The sequence below is a fragment of the Osmerus eperlanus genome, chromosome 25, assembly GCF_963692335.1.
Source record: "Osmerus eperlanus chromosome 25, fOsmEpe2.1, whole genome shotgun sequence".
Lineage (NCBI taxonomy): Eukaryota > Metazoa > Chordata > Actinopteri > Osmeriformes > Osmeridae > Osmerus > Osmerus eperlanus.
In genome coordinates this window covers 10,322,298-10,335,242 of record NC_085042.1, presented here as the reverse complement: position 1 = coordinate 10,335,242, position 12,945 = coordinate 10,322,298, and the positions used below count along the sequence as shown (strand labels likewise).

Sequence of the window (12,945 nt, the reverse complement as noted above, 5' to 3'; positions counted from 1 at the left end):
CCTGTCTGCTCTTCTCCTGCTGTGAGTGTGTGTGAGTGAGTGTGTTTGGTGTGTGTGTGTAGGAGGGCAGGGTACCGTGGCTGGGGGTCAGGGGCTTGGTAATGTTGTAGAGCAGCTTCTCACTAGGAGAGTCAGTGTCCAGGAAGGACAGAGCTGCTGGAGTGATCACTGTCACACGGTCCTCCAGGGCCTGGGGTTGGGGAGGAGGGAACAAAACCAAACATTCAGTCATACATGTGTACTAGCAGGTGTGTGGGGATCCACACACAGGCAGGCCAAGAGACACACACAGGCACATGAGTATATAGAGCCACGACAGCTGGCACAAGGGGAAGGTCCCAGTACGCACCGTGAGCTGCAGGTCACAGCTGGGGGCCAGCTGAGGGTGTCCAGGGGTCTGGGCCAGGACGCTCACCGTGAAGGACTGGGCGTCGCTCAGAGAGTCGGGAGAGCCCTCGGTGGACACCTGCAGAGAAACACCAACAGCTGACAACACCTCCTTCTGCATCCTGACATCTGCTGTCCTCATCACCACACAGGGTAGGGGACCAAGACAGAAAGAAGATTTGGAGAGAGAGAGAGTTCTGCATCTGGAACAGACTCTCATCCTCTCTAATTCAGAAGCAACTTTTACTCATAAATCCTTCATTTAATGGTCCCAGCTTTACGTGCACCTCAATAGAAGAGCCATAACTAACTAACACCTCGTCTGACACAACATCATTTCAGTTTTATTTGATCATCTAAAACCCATCTTGTGGAACTTGATCATATTTGCTTTTACAGAAACACCCAATTAAACATCCCAGTGCAGAGCCTCTTCGAACTGCATGATTAAGTTGTGTTCACTTTCGGCAGTAGAGCCAAATCGTTGAGGGAGTGTTTAATAACCGCTAGCAGCAGTGTTGTTGTCTGCCCAGGACTGCCAGATGCCAGGATAGAGATGCCTGCTACACGTACCATTCATCATGGCGTGAACGCTGTCTCTAATTTGTCTGGGATAATCCAGGTTTAATACCAGTTTGTGAGTAATTTGGTCCTGTTACAAACCATGGACTCAGCTGATAAGACCTCATTTTCCTGATGAAGACTCATAACAACGGTTTAGAGGAACACAGGTCCACAAAGACAGGGAATCATGATGAGAAAGGAGGGGGAGGAGGGGGAGGAGGGGGAGGAGGGGATGAAGGACACAGGAAAGGCATAGTGATAAAATGATGAGGTAAACCAGAAATGAAGAGGAGAGATGAGTGAGAGATGAGTGAGAGACCAGGAAAGATAAAGAGGAAGAGAGACAAACTGAGACACACAAAAACAACACATACACACCATCTACACACTATACACCATATCTAAACCACATACACACCATCTAGACACTATATACACACCATATCTAGACCACATACACATCATCTACACACTATATACACACCATATCTAGACCACATACACACCATCTACACATCATCTACACACCACATCCAGTGTCTACCATCTCTGCACCACGGTACTCCCACACCCTGGTCTGCTCACCTGGAACAGGAAGGTGTCTGGGCGGGGCCCGGGGCCGTGGTGGCGGTACCACACCCGGCCCTCGTTCACGTCCTGCTGGGTGAAGGAGCTGGTGGGGGTGGAGGTGCTGTCCTCCGCTGAGGGCTGCCACCCCTCCACAGGTCCGTCAGAGGGGACAGGCACCAGCACCACCTCACCTGGGGGAAGAGACAGAACAAGCAGCGGAAAATACAAAAATCAGTAGAAAAGAGAATGTTACGATTTAGACGTTAAACAAAACAAGTGATAAACAGCCGTAAAGCGAGGCAGACAGCAGCTGAACATGCAGGAGTGTGAGCAGAGACCAGGTACCGTAGGTGGGGCTGCCGCCGGGAGACACGATGCTGTACAGGATGTCCTGCTGTCCTGCTCCCTGGCTCTCTGCCCGCAGGTACCTGCTGCCCAGACGCACCTGGCCCCCCGCACGCACCCACGCCTGGGGCAGCGACACCAGCCGAGGAGGGGGCGCGTCCTGGGGACACCCGCACACTACTCAGTACTCAGTACTAACCCTACTCCTTTGTTTTGTCCCTTAACAAGGCAGGTCTGTTCCCTCCCTCACTCTGAACACACGGGTGTTAGATACAAGCACCAGGGAGGTGGGCCTCTCTCTCAGGTCCGCTTCTCACACTGTTACCATGGAGCCATCAGAGGGGTGGGGGTGTGTGTGGGGGGGTATCAGCTGAGTGGGAGGGTGTGGGAGGGGGAGAGATGGGTGGGGGGGGGGGGGTTAGGAGCCAAATCCTTTTGCAGAGAGAGAGATGAGGTTCTGAGCAGTCCATATTAATAAAGTAGTTTGTTTCATCATCTCCCCAGCACAGGCGGAGGGTGAGGTGTGTGTGGTGTGTGTGAGGTGTGTGAGGTGTGTGTGGTGTGTGTGGTGTGTGTGGTGTGTGTGAGGTGTGTGTGGTGTGTGTGAGGTGTGTGTGGTGTGTGTGAGGTGTGTGTGGTGTGTGTGAGGTGTGTGTGGTGTGTGTGAGGTGTGTGTGGTGTGTGTGAGGTGTGTGGTGTGTGTGAGGTGTGTGTGGTGTGTGTGGTGTGTGTGAGGTGTGTGTGAGGTGTGTGTGGTGTGTGTGGTGTGTGTGGTGTGTGTGGTGTGTGTGGTGTGTGTGTGGTGTGTGAGGTGTGTGAGCTGGTATTAAGTTGAGGGGGATCAGTAAATCAACACCTTTGAGGTATGAAGCTATACAACAAAAACCCCAGTGACTCTGCAAAAACTAATGAATAAAATAAACGAAAGCTCAACGGTTTTCCTCGACTACGTAAGAATGCTCGAAGTTCCCAGATGGAAGCGTATATAGGAACTACAAATCTAAACACACCAGGTCTGGACTGGGACTGAAAAACGGCCCGGGACTTAGAAACGCAGACCGGCCCATGACCGTGTATTATTATGATATATATATATATTTTTTGCATTATGCCACGGCCGTTTCGGAAATCTCCAGACTCTCCCGACGGCCAGTCCAACCCTGAAACACACAGTAAGACCACACACACACACACACCTCCTACCAAGATACTGTAATGAAAAGCCAAGGCGGCTTCTTGCCAAGCCAGAGAGCTGAACACAAAGAGCTCAGGGCTCATTACAGCCCTGCTCCTTCCAGCTCCCAGCTCAACCATCCATCTCTCTGGGCCCTCTGGCCTGGCAGCCTGGCAGCCCAGGCCTCGGCTGGGGGCAGAGACCTGGTGGGGAGGGGAGGGGAGGGGGGAGGAGGGTCTATCATGGTGCTCTCTGCTGCAGCTCCAGAGGAATGCAGCTGAACGTGTCAGTCTTCTCCTGACCTGAAGGAGCAGGTGACCCTGCAGAGACGGCCTCCCTGTGGAGGAGTCATACCTGGATCAAGTTTCTCTAGCGAGGTTCTCTACCAGAGGTTCTCTACCTGAGGTTCTCTACCTGAGGTTCTCTACCTGAGGTTCTCTACCTGAGGTTTTCTACCTGAGGTTTTCTACCTGAGGTTGTCTACCTGAGGTTCTCTACCTGAGGTTCTCTACCTGAGGTTGTCTACCTGAGGTTCTCTACCTGAGGTTCTCTACCTGAGGTTCTCTACCTGAGGTTTTCTACCTGAGGTTCTCTACCTGAGGTTCTCTACCTGAGGTTCTCTACCTGAGGTTGTCTACCTGAGGTTCTCTACCTGAGGTTCTCTACCTGAGGTTCTCTACCTGAGGTTCTCTACCTGAGGTTTTCTACCTGAGGTTGTCTACCTGAGGTTCTCTACCTGAGGTTCTCTACCTGAGGTTCTCTACCTGAGGTTTTCTACCTGAGGTTCTCTACCTGAGGTTCTCTACCTGAGGTTCTCTACCTGAGGTTCTCTACCTGAGGTTGTCTACCTGAGGTTCTCTACCTGAGGTTCTCTACCTGAGGTTGTCTACCTGAGGTTCTCTACCTGAGGTTCTCTACCTGAGGTTGTCTACCTGAGGTTCTCTACCTGAGGTTCTCTACCTGAGGTTCTCTACCTGAGGTTTTCTACCTGAGGTTCTCTACCTGAGGTTCTCTACCTGAGGTTCTCTACCTGAGGTTCTCTACCTGAGGTTTTCTACCTGAGGTTCTCTACCTGAGGTTCTCTACCTGAGGTTCTCTACCTGAGGTTCTCTACCTGAGGTTTTCTACCTGAGGTTCTCTACCTGAGGTTCTCTACCTGAGGTTCTCTACCTGAGGTTCTCTACCTGAGGTTTTCTACCTGAGGTTGTCTACCTGAGGTTGTCTACCTGAGGTTCTCTACCTGAGGTTGTCTACCTGAGGTTCTCTACCTGAGGTTGTCTACCTGAGGTTCTCTACCTGAGGTTGTCTACCTGAGGTTCTCTACCTGAGGTTGTCTACCTGAGGTTGTCTACCTGAGGTTGTCTACCTGAGGTTCTCTACCTGAGGTTGTCTACCTGAGGTTGTCTACCTGAGGTTCTCTACCTGAGGTTGTCTACCTGAGGTTCTCTACCTGAGGTCCAGCCTGACAGACAGCAGCGTCACAGCCTCTGAAGCCAGGGTGAATATAGGAGGGAGGACAGAAGGATATTGATTTATGGAGGAGAGGAGCGCGGCCTAAATTAACTGACCTGTCTGCTGGCGGTCAATGGAGCTTTGCATCAGCTTATTGACGCTGCACAATGGCTGTCTAGACTGGGTCTGAAAGAGGTGTGTGTGTGTGAGTGTGTGAGTGTGTGTGTGTGTGTGAGCGTTTGTATAATATCAAACTTTTAGGTCACAACAGTTAGGTTGTGAAAGTGAAAATCTATTAGATAGTGTAACTATGAATGTATGACCTGGGTGTGTTCAACTCTTATGTAGTGTCTGTATGAATGCAAGCCTGAGTGCATAATGTACTTGGGTGTGTATGGGTATGCAGGTAATATGACTTCTTCAGCCCTCTGCTGCAAGATGAGAAGTGTGTCTGGTGTGGGTGTGTGTGTGTGTGTCAGGGATGGGCGTGTGTCAGGTGTGTGTGTGTGTGTCAGGGATGGGCGTGTGTCAGGTGTGTGTGTGTGTGTCAGGGATGGGCATGTGTCAGGTGTGTGTGTGTGTGTGTCAGGGATGGGCGTGTGTCAGGTGTGGGTGTGTCGGGAGGTGATGATGTAGCAGTGCCTGCAGGGAAGAGAGCTGTAGTGGATGAGAGCTGAGAAGGTCTGTCTGCTATCAGTCTAGACATCTAGACACCTCCCAGCCCAGACAGGCCTCACCTCGCCCCCTGGGATGGGGCAACAAAGGAAAAAAAACGGTTTGTCCTCCAAGGCAACTCCCCCTCCCTCCCCCTCCCTCCCCCCCCCCCTCTCTCCCCTCCCCTCCCCCCCCTCTCTCTCCCCCCCCCCTCTCCCCCCCTCCCTCCTCCCCCCTACCTTCTGGGTGATGTCCACCAGCAGCAGGATGTTGAGGTAGCTGTGCCCGTCGTTGACCTGCAGCAGAGCTGAGTCGTTGCCGGGCTGCGAGCCCTGGTGGATGTACTGCAGGCGCTCCCCGCTCAGATCCTCCAGCCTGAAGCGGCCCAGCGGACGCTCGCCGTGGAGACGCTCGCCGTGGAGACGGCTGATGCGTCCGTGGCGGGGAGGGGTGAGCACCATCACCAGGACCTCCTGGGGATTGTCAGGGTCCTGCACCTGCAGCACGGCCCGGGACAACACAGCCGCCTGGCCCACCCCCACCTCCAGGGGGCGCAGGGAGAGGACCTGGGGAGGCTGGGGGAGAGGGTGGAGTCAGATCTGCAGGGAGGCTGGGGGAGAGGGTGGAGTCAGATCTGCAGGGTGACTGTATGGGGTCATGAGACACAGCAGACCTGCAAGGTGACTATGTGACTGTATGGGGTCAGGAGACACAGCAGACCTGCAAGGTGACTATGTGACTGTATGGGGTCAGGAGACACAGCAGACCTGCAAGGTGACTATGTGACTGTATGGGGTCAGGAGACACAGCAGACCTGCAAGGTGACTATGTGACTGTATGGGGTCAGGAGACACAGCAGACCTGCAAGGTGACTATGTGACTGTATGGGGTCAGGAGACACAGCAGACCTGCAAGGTGACTATGTGACTGTATGGGGTCAGGAGACACAGCAGACCTGCAAGGTGACTATGTGACTGTATGGGGTCAGGAGACACAGCAGACCTGCAAGGTGACTATCTTACTGTATGGGGTCAGGAGACACAGCAGACCTGCAGGGTGACTATGTGACTGTATGGGGTCATGAGACACAGCAGACCTGCAAGGTGACTATGTGACTGTATGGGGTCAGGAGACACAGCAGACCTGCAGGGTGACTATGTGACTGTATGGGGTCATGAGACACAGCAGACCTGCAAGGTGACTATGTGACTGTATGGGGTCAGGAGACACAGCAGACCTGCAAGGTGACTATGTGACTGTATGGGGTCAGGAGACACAGCAGACCTGCAAGGTGACTATCTGACTGTATGAGGTCAGGAGACACAGCAGACCTGCAGGGTGACTATCTGACTGTATGGGGTCATGAGACACAGCAGACCTGCAGGGTGACTGTAGAGTCAGGAGACACAGCAGACCTGCAAGGTGACTATCTGACTGTATGGGGTCAGGAGACACAGCAGACCTGCAGAGTGACTGTAGAGTCAGGAGACACAGCAGACCTGCAAGGTGACTATCTGACTGTATGGGGTCAGGAGACACAGCAGACCTGCAGAGTGACTGTAGAGTCAGGAGACACAGCAGACCTGCAGGATGACTATCTGACTGTATGGGGTCAGGAGACACAGCAGACCTGCAGGGTGACTATGTGACTGTATGGGGTCATGAGACACAGCAGACCTGCAGGGTGACTGTATGGGGTCAGGAGACACAGCAGACCTGCAGGATGACTATCTGACTGTATGGGGTCAGGAGACACAGCAGACCTGCAGGGCGACTATCTGACTGTATGGGGTCAGGCACTGTGCCATGTGTCTCAGTGTTATTTATGCGTCTCATTAGAGATGAGGGGGAACGTGAGACCACCTACGAGGAGCCTACAAGCTGAGGCATGTTACCGTGGCGCTGAGGCATGTTACCGTGGCGCCGAGGCTGACGGCTGCTGTTCGTCTCTCACTTCCCCCTCTGCCAGACACGAGCAGCCGATCACAGAGCTAACACTGGGTGGGGGTGGGGTAGGAGAGTGGGGGTAAGTAGGTGGGGATGGGGTGGGGAGGGCAGTGAACCTATGAATTAATTGTTTTCTATTTTGGTCAGGGTTAGGGGTTTGGGTTAAGGTTAAGGTTAGGGAGGGGTCAGGGAGTGATCCTGAGGCCTGGGGGTCACGCCCTCTCAGCAACATCTCACACCGTCACATCTGACAGCTTGTTATCAAGGCTCAGCCAACACAGAACATCTACAGATCTCTAGATCTGAGAGGATGTCCATGGCAACACAGTCACGATGCTCTTCTGATCAGGAGGGAGAGAAAAAGAGAGAGACTCTGAGAGTGAGGAGGGGTGTAGAGAGAAAGAGAGAGAGACTCAGAGAGTGAGGAGGGGTGTAGAGAGAAAGAGAGAGAGAGACAGAGAGAGTGAGGAGGGGTGTAGAGAGAAAGAGAGAGAGAGACAGAGAGAGTGAGGAGGGGTGTAGAGAGAAAGAGAGAGAGAGACAGAAAGTGAGACAAAGAGGGAGGGAGATAGATCAAATGAGTCAGACAAAGTGACAAGCAGACAGACAACAAATGAGAGAGGAGGGATATAGAGAGAAAGAGAGAGTGAGGAGGGGTGTAGAGGGAAAGAGAGAAATGAGGGGTGTATTTATCTATCAATCTCCTTCTCCCTCCCTCCCTCCCTCCCTCCCTCCCTCCCTCCCTCCCTCCCTCCCTCCCTCTCTCTCTCTCCCTCCACCACTGGCAGCCATCAGGCAGAGACCATACTCTCCTCTTGACTGGGTGACAAATCTTCTTCTTAATGTGTGTGTGTGTCCTACCTGCATGGACACTGCCTGCACATGGACAGTCTGAGCCGGGGAGGAGGGCTGGAGATCTGCAACACGAAGGGTGAACTCCCCACTCCTGGAGTAACACACACACACCACACACAGCAAAGAGAGGGAGAAATAGTGAGGGAGGAAAATCAGAGTCAGAGTCCAGAGGGATCACTGCTGAGTCAGCAGCTGTAATCACCTCTGGAGGCAGCAGCACACAGGCTGGTCTCACCTCTCGTATCACCTCTCATATCACCTCTCCTGTCAGCCTCAACTCTACTGGTCTCACCTCTCCTATCAACTCTACTGGTCTCACCTCTCCTATCACCTCAACTCTACTGGTCTCACCTCTCCTATCACCTCAACTCTACTGGTCTCACCTCTCCTATCGCCTCAACTCTACTAATCTCACCTCTCCTATCACCTCAACTCTACTGGTCTCACCTCTCCTATCACCTCAACTGTACAAAGCTCCAGATTCAAGCTATGCTAATAAATTGCCTTTGCTATTATGTGTCAGTTACTTATGATGATTTATTTTTAGTACGGTACAAGACTGCTGCACATGTTTATTGCTATGGCTGCTTTTCTGTCAATAAAGTGGTTGGGAGGTGGATTTGAATTACGGACATATTGCAATAAGTTGACAGCTGAACAATATCCCTCTATTCAAATATGAAAAGTGAGAGAATGTTCAATTGAAGGCAGTAATATAAGTTGTTTCTGAACTGAATTTTATGCCTCCAAATATGTCTTGCATTTTGGAAGATTCATTATAGATGAAGGGCTGTTTTAATGAACGCAGTAAAAAGCAGGGAGATCAACTCTTGATCTCAGACCATAGGCTCTGAGGCTGTGAGGTTCTGAGGCTGTGAGGCTGTGAGGCTCTGAGGCTGTGAGGCTCTGAGGCTGTGAGGCTGTGAGGATCTGAGGCTCTGAGGCTGTGAGGCTGTGAGGATCTGAGGCTGTGAGGCTCTGAGGCTCTGAGGATCTGAGGCTGTGAGGCTGTGAGTCTGTGAGGCTCTGAGGCTGTGAGGCTGTGAGGCTCTGAGGATCTGAGGCTGTGAGGCTGTGAGGCTGTGAGGCTGTGAGGATCTGAGGCTCTGGTTAATATTGTGGGAGCTGCTTGTGATCTTTTGCGCTGAGGAACATAACACACACACACTCAACTGACACTACAGGTAGAAACACTCGTCCACAGAAACACCCAACACGTCAAACATTTCATCCATTCCAATATCCGTGAGATATCTAATCCCTTCACCTGCACATCTAACCCTAACCCTAACCCTATCTGTCCTTCACCTGCACATCTAACCCTAACCCTGTCCTTCACCTACACAGCTAACCCTAACCCTAACCCTAACCCTATCTGTCCTTCACCTGCACATCTAACCCTAACCCTAACCCTGTCCTTCACCTACACATCTAACCCTAACCCTAACCCTAACCCTATCTGTCCTTCACCTACACATCTAACCCTAATCCTATCTGTCCTTCACCTGCACATCTAACCCTAACCCTAACCCTGTCCTTCACCTACACATCTAACCCTAACCCTAACCCTAACCCTATCTGTCCTTCACCTACACATCTAACCCTAACCCTATCTGTCCTTCACCTACACATCTAACCCTAACCCTAACCCTATCTGTCCTTCACCTGCACATCTAACCCTAACCCTAACCCTGTCCTTCACCTACACATCTAACCCTAACCCTAACCCTAACCCTATCTGTCCTTCACCTACACATCTAACCCTAACCCTATCTGTCCTTCACCTACACATCTAACCCTAACCCTAACCCTAACCCTAACCCTTCACCTGCACATCTAACCCTAACCCTAACCCCCTAACCCCCTAACCCTAAACCTTCACCTGCACATCTACACCCCCTTACCTGGGCTTGTCCTTGTCCTGGCTGAAGCGCACCGCCCCCCCCTGCAGCTGGGCCCAGGAGAAACTGTCGTCCCGCGCCAGTGGGCGCTCCCCGCCCCCGTCCACCACGACCAGGCGCCCACTGCTGGGGGGCTGCAGCAGCTGGAGTAACAGGGGCCCGGGGGGCCCGGGGGGGCCCTGGGTAGACAGCAGGGAGGGGGGCAGGGGCACCATCCCCTCAAGGGGCACCAGCAAGGTGCCGTTCACACGGAGGGTGGGGGCGTGGGTGTTAACTGGAGAGGGAGGGGGGGTGGAGGTGTGTGTGGGGAGGGGGAGATAAAGGGAGGGTGGGTGAAGAAAGGACAGGGAGGGTGAGAGAGGGATGAAGGGTTGGAAGGAAGGAAGGAAGAAAAGCTTCAATATATGGGTCTACTTGTCAGAAAAAAAAAAAAAAACATTTTTGTGTCAGGGTTAGATATAGATTTTCAATGGCATATTAGCATGTAAAGACTCCATGCATAACGATGGAACAGAATTCATGTTTCACCATAGCAGGTCATGGTCTTCTTGTCGGCATAGTAACCGCGTCCGCAGTCAGGGACGCAGCGTCCGTCTCTCAGGTAGGCATGGTAACGACACACCCTGCAGAGATCCTCCTCCTCACACTCCACACAGTCCTTGGCGCAGGCTGCAGAACAACAAGCTCTCACTGTTCTAGTCTTACACCTGCCCTCCTCTAATACCTGGCAATCTGACTGATATACGATGAATACAAAAGAAACTAAACAATGAATATAGAAAAGTTCACAAATTTCCCTGAAAATACTTCAAAAACTCTCTAGGAATTTTCCACCACTTTGAAACCCTTGTTGATCCTCAGAATCACTTGATTGCATTTATTACTTAGGTCCATCAAATAAGATCAATCAAATCAATCATTAACATCTAAACAGACTGCGTTGAGGCTGACTGAAGTTCTCACGTGTGCAAAGTTGCATGGAAGCATCTAGGAAGAAGTTCCTGCCGCAGCCTGCCACACAGCGGCCCAGCCGCAGCATGAGGGGGGCACGGCAGCGCTCACAGACACCTGGACCCTGACACTGCTCACAGTCCTCCTCACAGCCTGGACACAAGAACACACATCACCACACTGCAGCTTTAACTTCAAGTCAAATGTCTAACTTAGTTCAAATCAATCATTAGTTTTAATAAGACATTGACTGTTCTCATGAGAGTGGGGTACTGACGCAGGCAGGTGTCCCCGTGCTGGTAGGATCCAGGAGAGCAGGCCTGGGAACACATTCCCTCCTGCAGAACCAGCCCCTCCATACACTGCAGACAGTCTGACACCAGGGGACCCCTGCAGGAGTTACAGCTCCAGTCACACTCTGAGGAGAGAGGAGGGGAGAGAGAGGAGGAGGAGAGAGAGGAGGAGGAGAGAGAGGAGGAGGAGGAGAGAGGAGAGAGTAGAGGAGAGGAGAGAGGAGAAAGGAGGGGAGAGAGAGGAGGAGGAGAGAGAGAGGAGGGGAGAGAGGAGAGGAGGAGGAGAGAGGAGAGAGGAGAAAGGAGGGGAGAGAGAGGAGGAGGAGAGAGAGAGGAGGGGAGAGAGGAGAGGAGGAGGAGAGAGGAGAGAGTAGAGGAGAGGAGAGAGGAGAAAGGAGGGGAGAGAGAGGAGGAGGAGGAGAGAGTAGAGGAGAGGAGAGAGGAGAAAGGAGGGGAGAGAGAGGAGAGGAGAGGAGAGAGAGGAGGAAGAGATAGAGGAGGGGAGAGGAGGGGAGAGGAGAGAGAGGAGGAGAGATGAGAGGAGGAGGAGAGAGGAGAGAGTAGAGGAGAAAAGGACATAGTTGCATCTGTGAGAGGCATACACAAGTGAGAATACCATCCTGCAAAGCTGATGGAGACACACACACACAAACACACACACACACACAAACACACACACACACACACAAACACACACACACACACACAAACACACACACACACACACACACAAACACACACACACACACGCACACACACAAACACACACACACACACACACACAAACACACACACACACAAACCTAACTCAGGGTCAGAAGAAAGTGTAGGACACAGTAGGAATATGAGATAGGAAGCACAAATAATCCAGAGAGAGAGTGACACTGGCAGTGACAGACACAGCCTAGCGTCTGAGGAAGAAAGAGAAACATGAATATCTGGATCACTGCGTGTGTGTGAATGTGAGTGAATGTGTGTGAGTTTGTGTGTGTGAAAGAGAAAATGTCAGAGAAAGGGTGTGTGTTTGTGCGCGCGTGTGTGTGTTAAAGTGTGTGTGTGTTAAAGTGTGTGTGTGTTAAAGTGTGTGTGTAAGAGAAAAGGGGAGGTAGAAATGTAGCCCAAACCTACTTGGTCAGTCCAGAACATTCCCTGCACTAATGAACCCTAGTACCTCTGGTCTTAAGGTTCCAGCAGCCCAGTCAGTCAGGTGACATGGTGCCTCAGTCAGGTGACATGGTGCCTCAGTCAGGTGACATGGTGCCTCAGTCAGGTGACATGGTGCCTCAGTCAGGTGACATGGTGCCTCAGTCAGGTGACATGGTGCCTCAGTCAGGTGACATGGTGCCTCAGTCAGGTGACATGGTGCCTCAGACAGGTGACATGGTGCCTCAGTCAGGTGACATGGTGCCTCAGTCAGGTGACATGGTGCCTCAGACAGGTGACATGGTGCCTCAGTCAGGTGACATGGTGCCTCAGTCAGGTGACATGGTGCCTCAGACATCAGACCTCCTCTACATATTCACCCTGAAGGGAAACAGGACAACCTGCTCCGGCAGCAGTGAGTGTGTTGACAGCTGACAGACAGCAACACTGGATCTTGCTGCTAACTCCTCTAATGTGGTTCAGATTCGCTTCCCTGTCTCGTCTGTTCTGCATGTTAGGCTTAAGGTCACCGCAGCCTCCTCATTAGCAGCTCAGGCAGAACAACAACCAAAGTTAGCGAGCTAGCTAGCTAGCTTCCTCTGCAGGTTCACTCAGGGGTCAGAGGGTTCTCCAGGTAGCGGTGTCTGGCTCGGGGGATAAACAGTCTCCATGGTCTAGTCATCTCAAAGCAAATCTACTTCATCTCCTT

At 52.2% G+C, this 12,945-nt stretch overlaps 1 protein-coding gene across 1 annotated transcript in view; it reads right to left on the bottom strand.

Moving 5' to 3' along the window:
- fras1 (Fraser extracellular matrix complex subunit 1) overlaps positions 1 to 12,945 on the bottom strand; it is a 57,607-nt gene that overhangs the window by 24,711 nt on the left and 19,951 nt on the right. Inside the window, exons 14-23 of the mRNA XM_062451056.1 lie at positions 11,078 to 11,218; positions 10,813 to 10,953; positions 10,378 to 10,518; positions 9,853 to 10,123; positions 7,955 to 8,039; positions 5,386 to 5,721; positions 1,867 to 2,026; positions 1,537 to 1,712; positions 350 to 466; positions 76 to 190 (exon numbers count right to left, since the gene is read on the bottom strand). Of these exons, the coding sequence (XP_062307040.1) occupies positions 76 to 190; positions 350 to 466; positions 1,537 to 1,712; positions 1,867 to 2,026; positions 5,386 to 5,721; positions 7,955 to 8,039; positions 9,853 to 10,123; positions 10,378 to 10,518; positions 10,813 to 10,953; positions 11,078 to 11,218 (1,683 nt within the window). The remainder of the gene's footprint in view (positions 1 to 75; positions 191 to 349; positions 467 to 1,536; positions 1,713 to 1,866; positions 2,027 to 5,385; positions 5,722 to 7,954; positions 8,040 to 9,852; positions 10,124 to 10,377; positions 10,519 to 10,812; positions 10,954 to 11,077; positions 11,219 to 12,945) is intronic.